The sequence below is a fragment of the Macaca nemestrina genome, chromosome 20 (genome assembly GCF_043159975.1).
Source record: "Macaca nemestrina isolate mMacNem1 chromosome 20, mMacNem.hap1, whole genome shotgun sequence".
Classification (NCBI taxonomy): domain Eukaryota; kingdom Metazoa; phylum Chordata; class Mammalia; order Primates; family Cercopithecidae; genus Macaca; species Macaca nemestrina.
The window spans coordinates 45,692,423-45,708,497 of NC_092144.1; the positions used below are offsets into that span (position 1 = coordinate 45,692,423).

General features: G+C 43.8%; 1 protein-coding gene across 5 annotated transcripts in view; it reads right to left on the reverse strand.

Annotated features, from left to right (window-relative positions):
• Window positions 1–16,075, reverse strand: part of LOC105495467 (ZFP14 zinc finger protein) — a 182,257-nt gene that overhangs the window by 17,963 nt on the left and 148,219 nt on the right. For 3 of the 5 annotated variants that reach the window (XM_071086450.1, XM_011765077.3, XM_071086451.1), the window contains exons 2-4: window positions 12,675–12,762; window positions 8,279–8,405; window positions 6,579–6,680 (exon numbers count right to left, since the gene is read on the reverse strand). In XM_071086450.1, the coding sequence (XP_070942551.1) occupies window positions 6,579–6,680; window positions 8,279–8,405; window positions 12,675–12,683 (238 nt within the window). In that variant the 5' untranslated portion in view covers window positions 12,684–12,762. Of the gene's footprint in view, window positions 1–6,578; window positions 6,681–8,278; window positions 8,406–12,674; window positions 12,763–16,075 lie in introns of those variants that run through there. The other 2 variants (XM_071086452.1, XM_011765079.3) reach the window with 2 other exon arrangements.

Below are 16,075 nucleotides of genomic sequence, written 5' to 3' on the forward strand. Positions count from 1 at the left end.
GGCCAGGTAATTTAAGGAGAGGAAGAGGGCCAGGTGCAGTGGCTTGCGCCTGTCATCCCAGCACCTTGGGAGGCTGAGGTGGGAGGATCACTTGAGCCCAGGAGTTCAAGACCAGCCTAGGGAATACAGTGAGATCTCTGTCTCTACAAAAAATGTTTTTTAAAAATAGGTAAGTGTGGAGGCATGTGCCGGTAAACCCAGCTACTCAGAAGGCTGAGACGGGAGGATTGCTTGGGCCCAGGAGTTGGAGACTGCAGTGAGCTGTGATGGTACCATTACACTCCAGCCTGGGCAACAGAGTGAAACCTTGTCTCAAACAAAAAAAAAAAAAAAAAGGAAAAAAAAAGGAAAAAAAAAGGAAGAGAATGGCCTCTTTCTCTCTCTGTGTCATATGGGGACACAGCAAGAAGACAGCTGCCTGCAAGACAGGAAGAGAGACTTCACCAGAACCCGGCACCCTGATTTCGGACTTCCAGCCTCTAGAATCGTGAGAAAATACATATCTGGTGTTTAAGCCACCCAGACTATGGTATTCTGTTATGGCAGCTTAAGATGACTAATACAGATTTAGATAGAGATGAAACTGTAGTCACTGATTCAAAAAAAGAGTAGCCCCTCTCTTTGTCAAATCTTTTCCCCTTTCTCCTCAACAGCATCCTTAAAAAAAAACTTTTTTTTTTTTTTTTTTTTTTTTGTGTGACAGAGTCTCGCGCTGTTGCCCAGGCTGGAGTGCAGTGACTGGATCTCAGCTCACTGCAAGCTCCGTCTCCCGGGTTCACGCCATTCTCCTGCCTCAGCCTCCCGAGTAGCTGGGACTACAGGCGCCCGCCACTTCGCCCGGCTATTTTTTGTATTTTTTAGTAGAGACGGGGTTTCACCGGGTTAGCCAGGATGGTTTTGATCTCCTGACCTCGTGATCCGCCCGTCTCGGCCTCCCAAAGTGCTGGGATTACAGGCTTGAGCCACCGCGCCTCGCCTAAAAAATTTTTTTTATTTTAAAATAATTACAGATCCAATGGAAGTTGCACAAAAATGTACAGAAAAGTCCTGTGTAGACTTCACCCAGCCCCTCCCAGTGTTAACATCTTAGGCAAGTATAGTACAATATTCAAACCAAGAAATTCATGTGGCCAGGCGCGGTGGCTCATGCCTCTAATCCCAGCACTTTGGGAGGCCAAGATGGGTGGATCACCTGAGGTCAGGAGTTCGAAACCAGACTGGCCAACATGGTTAAACTCCTTCTCTACTAAAAATACAAAATTAGCCGGGTGTGGTGGCACATGCCTGTAATCCCAGCTACTTGAGGGGCTGCGGTGGGAGAATCACATAAACCCGGGAGGTGGAGGGTGCAGTGAGCCGAGATCCCGCCACTGCACTCCAGCCTGGGCGACAGAGTGAGACTCTGTCTCAAAAAAATAAAAATAAAAAAAGAAAGAAATTAATGTTGGTATATTCCATAGAGCTTACTTAGACTTCACCAGTTCTATGTGCACTCGTGTGTTTATGTGTATAGCTCTATGCAATTTTATCACAGGTAGCTTGCTAAAACCACCACCACAATCAAGATACTCACCCGTACCATGACTGCAAGACTTCCTTGTGTTACCCCTTTCTAACCCAAACCATCCTCTCCTCCCTACATCCCTACCCTTGGAAACCACTAATTTGTTTTTCCATGTCTATGTTATTTTGCAAATATTACATACGTAAAGTCATGTAGTGCATAACCATTTGTGATTGATTTTGTCACTCAGCATAATTTCCTTGAAATTCACCCAAGTTGTTGCATGTATCAAGAGTTTATTCCTTGCTGTTGCTCAGTCTATTCATGGTATTGGTGTGCCTTTCACTCAGTTTTAATTGGGCTACTTATCATTTTAGCACTGAGTTGTATATACACTAGATACTGGTCCCTTGTCAGATACGTTTTACCACTATTACTCTCCCAGTCTGTGACTTACCCATTCATCTTCTTATTGGTATATTCTCATGAGACAAAGTTTTCAATTTGGATAAAGTCTAATGTATTAATTATTTATTTATTTTGAGACGGAGTCCCACTCCGTCACCCAAGCTGGTGTGCAGTGGTGTGATCTTGGCTCACTGGAACCTCCACCTCCCAGGTTCAAGTGACTGTCCTGCCTCAGCCTCCCGAGTAGTTGGGATTACAGGCATGCCACCACGCACGGCTAATTTTTGTATTTTCAGTAGAGATCAGGTTTTGCCATGTTGGCCAGGCTGGTCTCAAACTCCCAAAATCAGGTGATCCGCCCGCCTTGGCCTCCCAAAGTGCTAGGATTACAGGTGTAAGCCACCTTGCCCGGCCTGATTTTTTTATTTTTATGGTTATTGTTTTCACTCAAGAAACCTTTGCCTACTGCCAAGTCATAAGTTGGGATACTCATCACTGTCCTGTTTCCCTCTAAAAACTTTATGATTTTAGCGTTTATATGTAGGTCTAAAAACCATCTCAAATTAATTTTGGTATGAGGTAAAGGTTGAGAGGTTTGTTTATTTGTTTCCCCAGTTATTCTAGTACTATATGTTGAAAAGACTTTCTTCTCCCCATTGGAATGCTTTGGCATCTTTGTCAAACAATAAATGACGCTTTAAGTGTGTGCATGGCAGGGTATGTTTCTAGGACCTCTGTTCTGTTTTGTTCGGTGATCTTTGCCAATATCATACTGTCTTGATCACTGTAGTTTTAATAAATCCTGAAGTTTGTTTGTTTGTTTTTTGAGATAGAGTCTCACTCTGTCACCCAGGCTGGAGTGCAGTAGCGCGACCTCCCTGCGCCTCCCAGATTCACGCGATTCTCCTTCCTTGGCCTCCTGAGTAACTGGGACTATAGGCACGTGCCAAGCCAACATCGGGTAATTTTAAATCCTGAAATATCTTGATGTCATGTCATCTAAGTCCTGTAATATGTTCTTATGTTTTCAAGTTGCTTGGGATATGCTAAGTCATTTGTTATTTTGTATAAATCTTAGAATCTGCTTGCTAATTTCTACCAAAAAAAAAAAAAAAAAGCCTGCTAGGATTATGACTGGAATTATATTGAATTAATAAAATTGAAATTTTTATAATACTGAGTCTTCCCATTCCAAAAATGATTATTTCTATTTATTTAGGCCTTATTTAATTTCTCTTAGCAATGGTCTATGGTTTTTAGCGTAGATGTCTTGCATATGTTTTATCAAACTCAATTTTTAGTATTTTATGTTTTTTGACACTCCCATAAATTGTTATTTACTTTTCCTTTTTTTTTTTTTTTTTTTTGCTTCTAATATATAAAACACAACTGATTTAGCTATTTATTTATTTATGACTCAGAGTCTCACTCACTCTGTCACCTAGGGTAGAGTACAGTGGTGTGATCTCAGCTCACTGCAACCTCCACTTCCCAGGTTCAAGCGATTCTTGTGCCTCACCCTTCCCAGTAGCTGGGACTACAGGCTCGCACCACCATGCCTGACTAATTTTTATATTTTTAGTAGAGATGGGGTTTCACCATGTTGACCAGGCTGGTCTTGAACTCCTGACCTCAGGTGATCCACCCACCTCGGCCTCCCACAGTGCAGGGATTCCAGGCATGAGCCACCATGCCCAGCCCTGATCATCTATCTATCTATCTATCTATCTATCTATCTATCTATCTATCTATCTATTTTATTTTTTGAGATGGAGTCTTGCTCTATCATCTGAGCTGGAGTGCAGTGGCATGATCTCGGCTCACTGAAGACTCTGCCTCCTGAGTGCAACCAATTTTCCCACCTCAGCTCCTGAGTAGCTGGGATTACAGGCATGCACCACTACATCCAGTTAATTTTTGTATTTTTAGTAGAGATGGGGTTTCATCATGTTGGTCAGGCTGGTCTCGAACTCCTGACCTCAAGTGATCTGCCTGCCTTGGCCTCCCAAAGTGCTGGGATTATATGTGTGAGCCACTGCACCCGGCCTGATTTTTTTTTTTTTTTTTTTTGAGACAGGGTCTCGCTCTGTCACCCAGGCTGGAGTGCAGTGGCCAGATCTCAGCTCACTGCAAGCTCCGCCTCCCGGGTTCACGCCATTCTCCTGCCTCAGCCTCCCGAGTAGCTGGGACTACAGGCGCCCGCCACCTCACCCGGCTAGTTTTTTGTATTTTTTAGTAGAGATGGGGTTTCACCGGGTTCGCCAGGATGGTCTCGATCTCCTGACCTTATGATCCGCCCGTCTCGGCCTCCCAAAGTGCTGGGATTACAGGCGTGAGCCACCGCGCCCGGCCAATTTTTTAACATTAACTTTATAGCCTGTGACCTTATTGTGATTTTTCAATTACTATTTCGAATAGTTGTTGTCTTGATTCCTTAGGACTTTCTATGTACACAATCATGTCATCTCCAAATGCAGACTTACGTCTTCGTTTTTTGATATTTATGTCTCATTTCTTTTTCTTATTGATAATGGATTTTTGCAGTTTATAGTGTATTTTTTTAATAGGTGCCCCTTACCAGATTGAGGAAGTTCCCTTCAATTTCTTGTTTGCTGAAAGCTTTTTATCATAAATGGATGGTGGATTTTGTCATATGCTATTTTTACATATATGAAGATGACTGCTCTGGTTTGAATGTTTGTTGCCTCCAAAACTCATGTTGAAAATTAATTCCTAATGGCAATATTGAGAGTGGGGTTTTTAAGAGGTGACTGGGCCATGACGGCTCTGCTCTCATGAATGGATGAACCTATTCACGGATTGGTGAGTTAATCAATTAATGGGTTATCACAGGATTGGGACTGATGACTTTATAAGAAGGGAGGCCTGGGCCGGGCGCGGTGGCTCAAGCCTGTAATCCCAGCACTTTGGGAGGCCGAGACGGGTGGATCACGAGGTCAGGAGATCGAGACCATCCTGGCTAACACAGTGAAACCCCGTCTCTACTAAAAAATACAAAAAACTAGCCGGGCGAGATGGCGGGCGCCTGTAGTCCCAGCTACTCGGGAGGATGAGGCAGGAGAATGGCGTAAACCCCGGAGGCGGAGCTTGCAATGAGCTGAGATCCGGCCACTGCACTCCAGCCCGGGCGACACAGCAAGACTCCGTCTCAAAAAAAAAAAAAGAAGGGAGGCCTGAACTAGCACATTTGCATGTTCAGCCCCCTTGCCATGTGATGCCCTGCAAAGCCTCAGAATTCAGCAGAGTCCCCAACAGCAAGAAGGCCCTCACTAGACACAGCCCCTTGATGCTGGACTTCTCAGCCTCCAAAACTGTAAGAAATAAACTCCTTTTCCTTATAAATTACTGTATTTCAAGGTATTCTGTTATAAGCAACAGAAAATGAACTAAGATAATGATCATATGGTCTTTCACTTTTTCTGTTAATATGGTGAATTAACAGGTAGAAAGAAACCCTACTTAATCATCATTTTTGTATATCATTATATTTGATTTGTTAATATTTGGTTAAAATTTTTGTATCTATGTATGGAAAAGATATGGGTTTATGCTTTTTTTGTAATTTCTTTTTCGGGTTATGGTATGTTATGTTGGCCTCATAAAATGCATTCCTTTTCGGAAGGAGTTTGTACGATACTGCTGCTACTTCTTCCTTAGATATTTAATGGAATTCACCAGTGAAACCATCTGGGGCTGGCATTTTCTTTGTGGAGATTTCTGATAACGAATTCAATTACTTTAATAGCATAAGGGTATTCAATTTCTTTTACATCTTGTGTCAGTTCCGGTAAGTTGTATTTCTCCAGAAATTTTAAAATTTAAGTTATCAAATTTACTGGCATAAAGTAATTCATGGCATTCTCTTATTATTCTTTTTTTTGGAGTAGGGGTAGAGTCTCACTCTGTCACTCAGGCTGGAGTGTAATGGCGCGATCTTGGCTCACTGCAACCTCTGCCTCCCAGGTTCATGAGACTCTTGTGTCTCAACTTCCAGAGTGGCTGGGACTACAGGCACCCACCACCATGCCCAGCTAATTTTTGTATTTTTAGTAGAGACAGTGTTTTGCTGTGTTGGCCAGACTGGTTTGGAACCCCTGACCTCAAGTGTCCAGCCTACCTCGGCCTCCCAAAATGCTGGGATTACAGGTATGAGCCACCATGCCCGGCCTCTTATTATTCTTTTAATGGCTATTGGATCTAAAGCGAAAATTCCTCTTTCATTCCTGATATTAGTAATTTATGTTCTTTAAAAAAAGAGAACATAAATTACTAGGTGTTTACCATCTTTGTTGATCTTTTCAAGAAATCAATTTTTGGCTTTATTAATTTTATTTCTTTTCTATTTTGCTGATCTCTGCTCTTATATTTAATTATTTTTTTCTTCTATCAGGAATAGTTCTTCTCTTTAAAGTGAGAGAGAAATATGAAAGATGAGAAACAGTGTTGCAATCAAGGTCAATAGAAAGTTCCTTTGCTAGTCCAGGCTTAAAAGATCTTAATTTGCTTCAAGTCCCAAGCCCTTCCTCCATAGGCCACGGACTTTTTGAAGAGAGATCCCAACATCTCAAGGGTGTGCCTCCACCCTAGTCAGTTTAGCTATTACCTGCAGTAATGATTTCTCAATGCCTGCTCAGCCCTCACTCACCAGGGCAGTATCTTCTTGTCCCTTCCCTTACAACCATCCCGGGTTCCTTCCCTTCTTCATCCAATAAGGTAATCACATCTGGTTTAGAAATGGAAGGTCCTGCTTAAAAGAAAAATGTGACATGAAATTATACACCCAAAAATCTTTAGATTCAGATTTGGTTAAATTTATAATTAACTATAAATCAATATGACACTTTATAAAGCCTAAGTGCAAAGAATTGCAAGGCAGTTGAAGAATGCTCATATTAAGGTAACTTGAGGGTCACAACGAATAGCCTGTGTGAGGTTAAATTAATTATACTAAGGCCATTGTATTAACCATCTGGTCAAGAACAGGCCTTAATATAATTTAACCTCACACAGGCTCTGTTGAAAGGCAGTATTGTGTAGAGGGAAGAACACAGACTGGGTCCAGACTGTCTGGCTTTACATCCTGCCTTTGTTTCTGTGTTACCTAGCAAATTATTAACCTTTTGTGTCTATGTTTCCTCAAACAAAATGAAGATAATAGTATCTTTTCATAGAGTTGCTGTGAGGATTAATAAATAATGAACAATGCTTAGAATAATGTTTAAGCCCAAATATATGGTGATGTTTATTAACATATACACATAATATCTGTATTAGCTATTAGCTATTTACTGTTATCATTTTGATGAGTGCATAATAAAAGGTTTATTGAGACATTCTCAGATCTTTTCTAGGATATTCATTCAACGTTAAAGGCCAGGCTTTTAGATTTTAATTTTCAATTACGAAGTAGGTAGAACTGAATACGTCTGTTATAGGAAACAGAATGTGTTTCAGGGTTTTTTCTGTTTGAGACGGAGTCTCGCTCTGTCACCCAGGCTGGAGTGCAGTGGCGCGATCTCAACTCACTGCAACCTCAGCCTCCTAGCTTCAAGCAATTCTCCCTGCCTCACCCTCCCAAGTAGCTGGGATTACAGGCACATACCACCATGCCTGGCTAATTTTTGTATTTTTAGTAGAGATGGGGTTTCACCACATTGGCCAGGCTGGTCTCGAGCTCCTGACCTCAAGTGATCCACCTGCATCGGTCTCCCAAAGTGCTGGAATTACAGGCATGAGCCACCATGCCTGGCCTTGAGGGGTTGTTTTTGGGATGGAGTCTTGCTCTGTCACCCAGGATGGAATGCAGTGGTGTGATCTCAGCTCACTGCAACCTCCCCCTCCTGGGTTTAAGTGATTCTCCTACCTCAGCCTCCCAAGTAGCTGGGATTACAGGCATGCACCACCATTCCCGGCTACGAGTTCTAAACAACCTTTCTGGATCCATCTCACACTATCTATGTTCTACAGACTCCTTTGATTTTTAGAGAAACTCAGAACCCCTATGTCTAGGTATTCTGCTTGCAGATGGACTAGAAAGTGGTGTGAAGCATTTATGTCAATTCCAAGCTCCAATATATGGTGAAGTCTGGTTTCTTGAACAATGCTTTTGCCATATTCAAATCCATCTCCTTGGATACTAAGGAAATCAGGAATTACAGAGTCTGAAGGAAGCCTGAAGGACATAGCTGACTGGACATGATGAAATGGAGAGGCCTAGTTCCAACCTAACAAAGCTTAAATCATTCCTTTGGGAATAGAAAGTGGAAGTTTTAGATCGTTTTTCTAAATATAGTCCTGAAATTGACAGCAGAGAAAGTTAATATCGTTTGGGATAAATAAACTTACCTAATGAAATGAAGTTGCTATAGTTCTCCCACATCACATCCCTATATAAGTCCCTCTGAGCAGGATCCAGGAATTCCCATTCTTCCTGTGAAAAGTCTATGGCCACATCCCTGAATGTCACTGAACCCTGAAAAAACAAACTCAGTTATTACTTGTGAAAATAAATTAAATACTTTTACAATGGAAAGAGGGGAGATTGAGGATTGCATTGCAGAGAGGGGTAACATGGCATACAAACAGCACTGGTCTGAAAACTTGTGACATGAGTAGGGGCCAGTAAGAAAATCAGTATTTCTGAAGCATTGAGCCTACATGTTCTTAAATAGTCCTGTGGCTACAGATATGATGACATTTTCATCCAAACATATCTAGAAATGAGTACGTAACCCAAAAAATCCTAATTAAATGAAATATTGCACACAAGCCTTTTGAATACTATGTGCCTCCACCATAAATTCTTTAAAAATATGAGGTCTTGAGGCAAAGTACAGAGGCTCATGCCTATAATCCCAGCACTTTGGGAGGCCCAGATGAGAGAATCACTTGAGCCCAGAAGTTCAAGACCAGCTTGATCAACATTAGCAAGACCCTGTCTCTACAAAAAAAGAAATTTAAAAATTTAAAAATTTAAAAAAAAGAAATATGAGGTCTTGGGCTCTCTTTTTCCCTTTAACGATCATTTAAAAACATTGATAAAAATTTATCTCACATGTGCTACAAAATCTCTAAGAAGATAGATTCAAATTCATCACAAACTCGGGTTTTATTATAAACACTTTCCCTTTTATAACCAATTTTTTAGCAAACTTTCAAAAATTTGTTCGATGGCAGTCTACATTTTTAATATATTAGATTCTTTTTTCTTTAGATATTTTAATTCAATAAAATCTTGAAAGTCTTCCCCAATTCTCAATGTCTACAATATCTAATCCTTACGGATGTGAATCATCTTCTTGCTTGTCACCATCTATCATCTCTCGAACATCGTTTTTTTGTTGCTGAGTTACAGGATACTGAATCATGAAGATATCATAAATATATCACCGGGACACCAGTATCAATCATTTTCTTTTTTTTTTTTTTTGAGACGGAGTCTCACTCTGTCGCCCAGGCAGAAGTGCAGTGGCGTGATCTCAGGTCACTGCAAGCTCCACCTCCCGGGTTCACACCATTCTCCTGCCTCAGTCTCCCGAGTAGCTGGGACTACAGGTGCCCGCCCCCATGCCCGGCCAAATTTTTTTGTATTTTTAGTAGAGACGGGGTTTTACCATGTTAGTCAGGATGGTCTCGATCTCCTGACCTCGTGATGCACCCGCCTCGGCTTCCCAAAGTGCTGGGATTACAGACGCGAGTCACCACGCCTGGCCCCCTGTATCAGTCATTTTCATGAAGAGTCATTTTGCTCCCCAAAAGATATCTGGCCATATCTGGAGACAACTTTGGTTGTCACAATTGGAGGAAAAGGTGTGAGTGTTACAGGCATCTAATGGGTAGAGGCCAAGGACACTGTTAGACATCCTACAATGCACAGGACAGCCTCCTACAATACAAGACTCTCCAGCAAAATGTTAATAGTTCAGGCCAGGTGCAGTGGCTCATGTCTGTAATCCCAACACTTTGGGAGGCCAAGGTGGGCAGATCACTTGAGGTCAGGAGTTTGAGACCAACCTAGTCAACATGGTGAAGCCCTGTCTCTACTAAAGATACAAAAATCAGCTGAGTGTGATGGTGGGAGCCTGTAATCTCAGCTACAGGAGGCTGACGCAGTAGAATCACTTGAACCCAGGAGACGGAGGTTGCAGTGAGCTGAGACCACTGCACTCCAGCCTAGGCGACAGAGTAAGACTCGGTCTCAAAAAATAAAAAAAAAGTCAATAGTTTCAAGGTTGAGAAATCCTGCTTTAGACCAGCACATCCTGTAAAAATACACAGTGGACCTCGTTCCTGGCATTCTTCTCCGCAGGAGGAAATCTCCATTGATTGATGTATCTATTTGCAGTCCTATTCTGATCACATCCTATTCACCCTATTGGTGAAGGAGGGATCCCTGCCCTAAAAAGTACAAGACAATCAAATAGCCCACGCCGGACAGATGAGATTGACAGCAATTTGTTAGATGCATATATTCAGAGCCTGAGAGAGGACATCATACATCACGCAGGGGCACAAGGGGGTTGCATTCAAGAACAGCATGAACAAGCAGGGGTGTGGGAGGCAGGCTTTACAGTAATAACAAGGTGAGGTGTTCCCTGGTTCCTGTAGTGGTATGTGATTGGCTTGTTTGAATAATTCCATAGGCTAGGAGGGAGGTGAAACCCATTAGGTTGAGGACCATGAGGGGTGTAACTTGTCCAGCTCATAGGGGAACTAGCTGAGTAGGAAGCCTTTCCCGCTGGGGGTGGGCATGTCGGGTAAGAGCAGGGAAACTCATGGTTAGGCCTTTAGGGTCTCGACAAAGGTGCCAAGGCACACATGAAAGTTTAGGCCTTACCTTATAAGGCCCAATTACATCCCTACCCAATTCACCTAACCCTAAAAGCCTTCCATAGCATAGGGTCTCAACACACAAAAAAACCAAGGTCAGTCAACACTAAATCCTATCTTATATACTTGAAAAACTCAGATCTGTGGAGAAGTTTAGAGTTTTCCCCATAAGCAATCAGATAAGACCAAAATCTCTCTGTCATCAAATCACAGATCTTAAGGAAAGCTCAAAATAGGGACCTCCCACTTAACATCAGTAATCAATTCCTGAAAATCAGACATTTTAACGATTAACCAGGTACCTATTTTTCCATAACGTATTTTCTATTTTCTTTCTTTTCTTCCTTCCTTCCCTTTTCTTTCTTTTCTTTTTCTTTTCTTTTTTTTTTTTTTTTTTTTTTGACAGGGTCTCACTCTGCTGCCCAGGCTGTTGCCTAGGCTGGAGTACAGTGATGTGATCACAGCTCACTGCAACCTTGAATTCCTGGCCTCAAGCAATGGCCTCCCAAAGGAGGGATTACAGGCGTGAGCCACTACACATGGCCTCCCATTATGTTAAATCAGAGCATTATAAAGTGTTGTATGTCAATTCCATCCCTCAAACTAGCTTCGCACATTTTCCTCCAATATAGAACTATGGGACACAGTGGGTCCGTGCACACACAATATCTTTGCTTTTAGTATTTTTTTTTTTTTTTTTTTTTTTGAGACGGAGTCTCGCTCTGTCACCCAGGCCAGAGTGCAGTGGCAGGATCTTGGCTCACTGCAAGCTCCGCCTCCCAGGTTCACGTCATTCTCCTGCCTCAGCCTCCCAAGTAGCTGGGACTACAGGCGCCCGCCACCACGCCCGGCTAATTTTTTGTATTTTTTAAGTAGAGACGGGGTTTCACCATGTTAGCCAGGATGGTCTCGATCTCCTGACCTCGTGATCCGCCCTCCTCAGCCTCCGGAAGTGCTGGGATTACAGGCATGAGCCACCGCACCCAGCCTGCTTTTAGTATTTTAATCATCTCTTTTACTAAATTCATTTTTCTCACTTGCTTTGTTTCTTTCTCCACAATTTTCTTCAATACTTTTCCAACCTTTTAGGAACTCATTTTACACTAGACAAAAACGAGGGCTACATGTGAAGCACAGTATGGAAAATTGTTTCCAACAAGAACGTAACAGCAGGAACAGCTGACGCTCAGGATGGTGCTGCTACCTCCTCAGTCACTAGCTGCACCAGGTACACATATGCCCTTGAATGATAGTTACACACATTTCAAAACATCTGCAGATGGTTCCATTGGTCTAACAACTGTATTTGGGATATAACAAGATTCTTCCTGGATGTTATTTTTGTTTAAAAAAAAAAAAAGGCATTGGATCAGGAGCGGTGGATCACGCCTATAATGCCAATATTTTGGGGGGCTGAAGTGGGAGAATCACTTGAGCCCAGGAGTTCGAGTTCAGCTTAGGCAACGTAGTGGGACCCCATCTCTACAACAAATTTTAGAAGTTAGCCAGGAGTGGTGGCATGTGCCTGTAGTCCCCAGTACTCAGGAGGCTGAGGTGGGAGGATCACCTGAGCCTAGGAGGTTGGGGCTGCAGTTAGTTGGGATCATGCCACTGCATTCCAGCCTGGGTGACCAAGTGAGACCTTGTGTCAAAAAAAAAAAAAAAGAAAAAAAAAAAAGGCTAGGTGTCATGGTGGATGACGTCTCATGCCTGTAATCCCAGCACTTTGGGAGGTCAAGGCAGGTGGATCATTTGAAGTGAGGATTACAGGCGTGAGTCACCGTGCCCAGCCATGGAGCAGGTTCTTGGATGAAGCTCTGGTAAGCAGGAAGTTTCAGAATAAAAAATGAATCTATATACATGATACAGAAATTGACAGTATTTCGAAAAGGACAGAGAAACATTAACTTACATGGGCCATGGTTTTAGAAGCGCAAAAACTGGTCAGTCCTTTTCAAGATTTCTCTGTTGGAGAACTATGGAGTCCTGATAAGCCAGAGCTGAAAGAAAAAAAAGAAACCATGAAATAAGCTGTGCCACAGAGCTCCCAAAATGATGTACATCATAAATATGAAAACTTTTTTCTCTTCCATTCCTTCTCCCAAACTACTTCCATTGGCTCTTCCAAACTACTACCTACCATTATGACCATCCTATCCTATACCCACATAAACTGGGGAAAAGTATAGGGAGTCTAAAGAAATACAAGCTCTGGCCAGGTGCAGTGGCTCTCGCCTGGAATCTCAGCACTTTGGGAGGCCGAGGCAGCCGGATCACCTGAGGTCAGGAGTTCGACACCAGCCTGACGATCATGGAGAAACCCCGCCTCTACTAAAAATACAAAATTAGCCGGGCGTGGTGGCACATGCTTGTAATTCCAGCTACTTGGGAGGCTGAGGCAGGAGAATCGCTTGAACCCAGGAGGCAGAGGTTGCGGTGAGCCGAGATTATGCCATTGCACTCCAGCCTGGGCAACAAGAGCGAAAGAAGAAAAGAGAAGAGAAGAGAAGAAAAAGAAAAGCTCTGAAGAAATAGGTGACAAATTATGAACTTGGTGTAGAAGGCTAGCTACTTCTGCAAGAGGATTTTGGACCAGGTCGTCCTCTGGCAATGTGGATGGATCTGGTCCAGGCACTGGATTACTCAGATTTGTTCTGAGCAGCTCCTCCTCACTGTAAGACAACTTTTCAGGACTGAGATGGGCCCTGAATCCTGCCCCTAGAATCCTGCCTGAACTGCCTAAACACAACAACTAAAAGACCACACAGATTGAACCTGGCATCTTCCACCAATGTGAGGCTACCCTTGCCTTCCCCAGCCAGGAAGCTCACCACTCCAGTTTTCCAAACAGGGCCTCCCATACCTTGACATCCTTCACCACTCCTTCTCTTTTATTGACTTTTTTTTTTTTTTTTAAGATGGAATTTCACTCTGTCACCCAGGCTGGAGTGCAATGGCACGATCTCAGCTCACTGCAACCTCCAGCTCCCGGGTTCAAGCGATTCTCCTGCCTCAGTCTCCTGAGTAGCTGGGATTACAGGTACACGCCACCACGCCCAGCTAATTTTTATATTTTTAGTAGAGACGGGGTTTCGCCATGTTGACCAGGCTTGTCTTGAACTCCTGACCTCAGGTGATCCTCCTGCCTCAGCCTCCCAAAGGGCTGGGATTACAGGCGTGAGCCACCGCGCCTGGTCCCACTTTCCTTTTAGTATCCAAGCTGGGGACGGAAGGGATTCATGATTCCTGCAGTTGGTCAACAACATTCATTGAGAACCTCTATGTGTTAGGTACTTTATACACACTGTCAGTTGTCCTCAGTACTGTTCTGCAATGTAGTGCTCTCCTTTTAATAGCTCAGGAAACTAATGCCCAAGGGTCGAATCAGTTAAGTTGCAGATGGAGTCTTGTTCTGTCACCCAAGCTGAACTGCAGTGGCACGATCGTGGCTCACTGTAACCTCTGCCTCCAGGGTTCAAGCGATTCTCCTGCCTCAGTCTCCTGAGTAGCTGGGATTACAGGCGCCTGCCACTATGCCTGGCTAACTTTTGTATTTATAGTAAAGACAGGGTTTCACCATGTTGCCCAGGCTGGTCTCGAATTCCTGACCTCAACTGATCCGCCTGCCTCAGCCTCCTAAAATGCTGGGATTACAGGCGTGAGCCACCACACCCAGCCTAAAAGCCAGTTTCTCTTTCAACTCAGGTATTTGTCTCTGAAGCAAGGATTTCTGCTTCATCAGGAGAAATCTGATCATCAGCAATTTACTAAAAAAAAAAGAGTAATAACTAACAGTAGATTTTATTTTGTTTTTCAAAAACAGGGTCTCACTCTGTTACCCAGGCTGGACTGCAGAGGCATGATCTTGGCTCACAGCAGCCTCCCACCTCAGATTCCCAAGTAGCTGGGACTATAGGTGGGCACCACCATGCCCAGCTAATAATCTTTCAAAAAATATTAAATCTCAGAAGATAGCAAAATAGTTCTCTCCATCTATGGTCCACCTGCAGAAACATCAGTTTGAGCAATTATCCATGAACAAAAATGCCTTCACAATAGCTAAGGCAACCAGGTGAGAGATCGCAGTACTGGGTTGTAGCACAATAATAAGAAAAGAAGGCCGGGCGCGGTGGCTCAAGCCTGTAATCCCAGCACTTTGGGAGGCCGAGACGGGCGGATCATGAGGTCAGGAGATCGAGACCATCCTGGCTAATACGGTGAAACCCTGTCTCTACTAAAAAAATACAAACAACTAGCCGGGCGAAGTGGTGGGTGCCTGTAGTCCCAGCTACTCCGGAGGCTGAGGCAGGAGAATGGTGTGAACCTGAGAGGAGGAGCTTGCAGTGAGCTGAGATCCAGCCACTGCACTCCAGCCTGGGTGACAGCACGAGACTCCATCTCAAAAAAAAAAAAAAAAAAGAAGCACTGAAGAGTGCAGGAAGGAGAGTTCGACATTACCCATGTCACCCTTCCCCAACTCAAGGCAGCACAGTGTAGACAAAGGTATTGCCCATTTGGGGAAGTCAGAAAAGTGAGCACAGAACTTTTGCCTGTTCCCTAATACCAGGCCTGCCCAGCAACAGGGAGACTCCCAACCCCAGACTCCAGGCCAGTAGCCACAGATTGACCCTCTAGACCTGCTCTGGCATCAAGAAAGATCATGAAGCCCAGGCTTCAGGCTTTCATGATGAACTCCACCTCCAGGCTGCCACCACCATCAGGCTGACATCAGAGGCCCTGGGCTCCAACAGCCCTCAGCAACAGGCAGGCCTCAGTGGCCTCTGCAATCAGGCACATAACAGTATGGCACCATTCACAGTGGTCTCAGGCTTTGAGCGTGCCACAGCACTGCACTGGCCAGATTGGCCCTGGCCTTGGGGCATGCTATGTGCAACATCAGAGAATGTGGTTCCAGCCTTTTGGAGCATCCCAGCACTATACCCACCATAGCAGCCCCAGCCTTAAGAACCAAACCAGACAGGCTGCCCAGAATCACTGGATGGGCTGACTACTGATGGGCTTTCCCAGATGAAACTCATTCTGCAAAGACTGGAATAAATACACAGTCCTTTCAAGTGTGCAGACATCAACGCACGGTCACAAGGATCAACAACAATCAGGGAAACATATCACCAATAGGACAACATAAAGTGCCATTGATTGACTCTAAAAAAATGGAGATGTCTGAACTGCCTGATAAAGAATTCAAATAGGCCAGGCGCGGTGGCTCACGCTTGTAATCCCAGCACTTTGGGAGGCCGAGGCAGTTGCATCACGAGGTCAGGAGATCGAGACCATTCTGGCTAACATGGT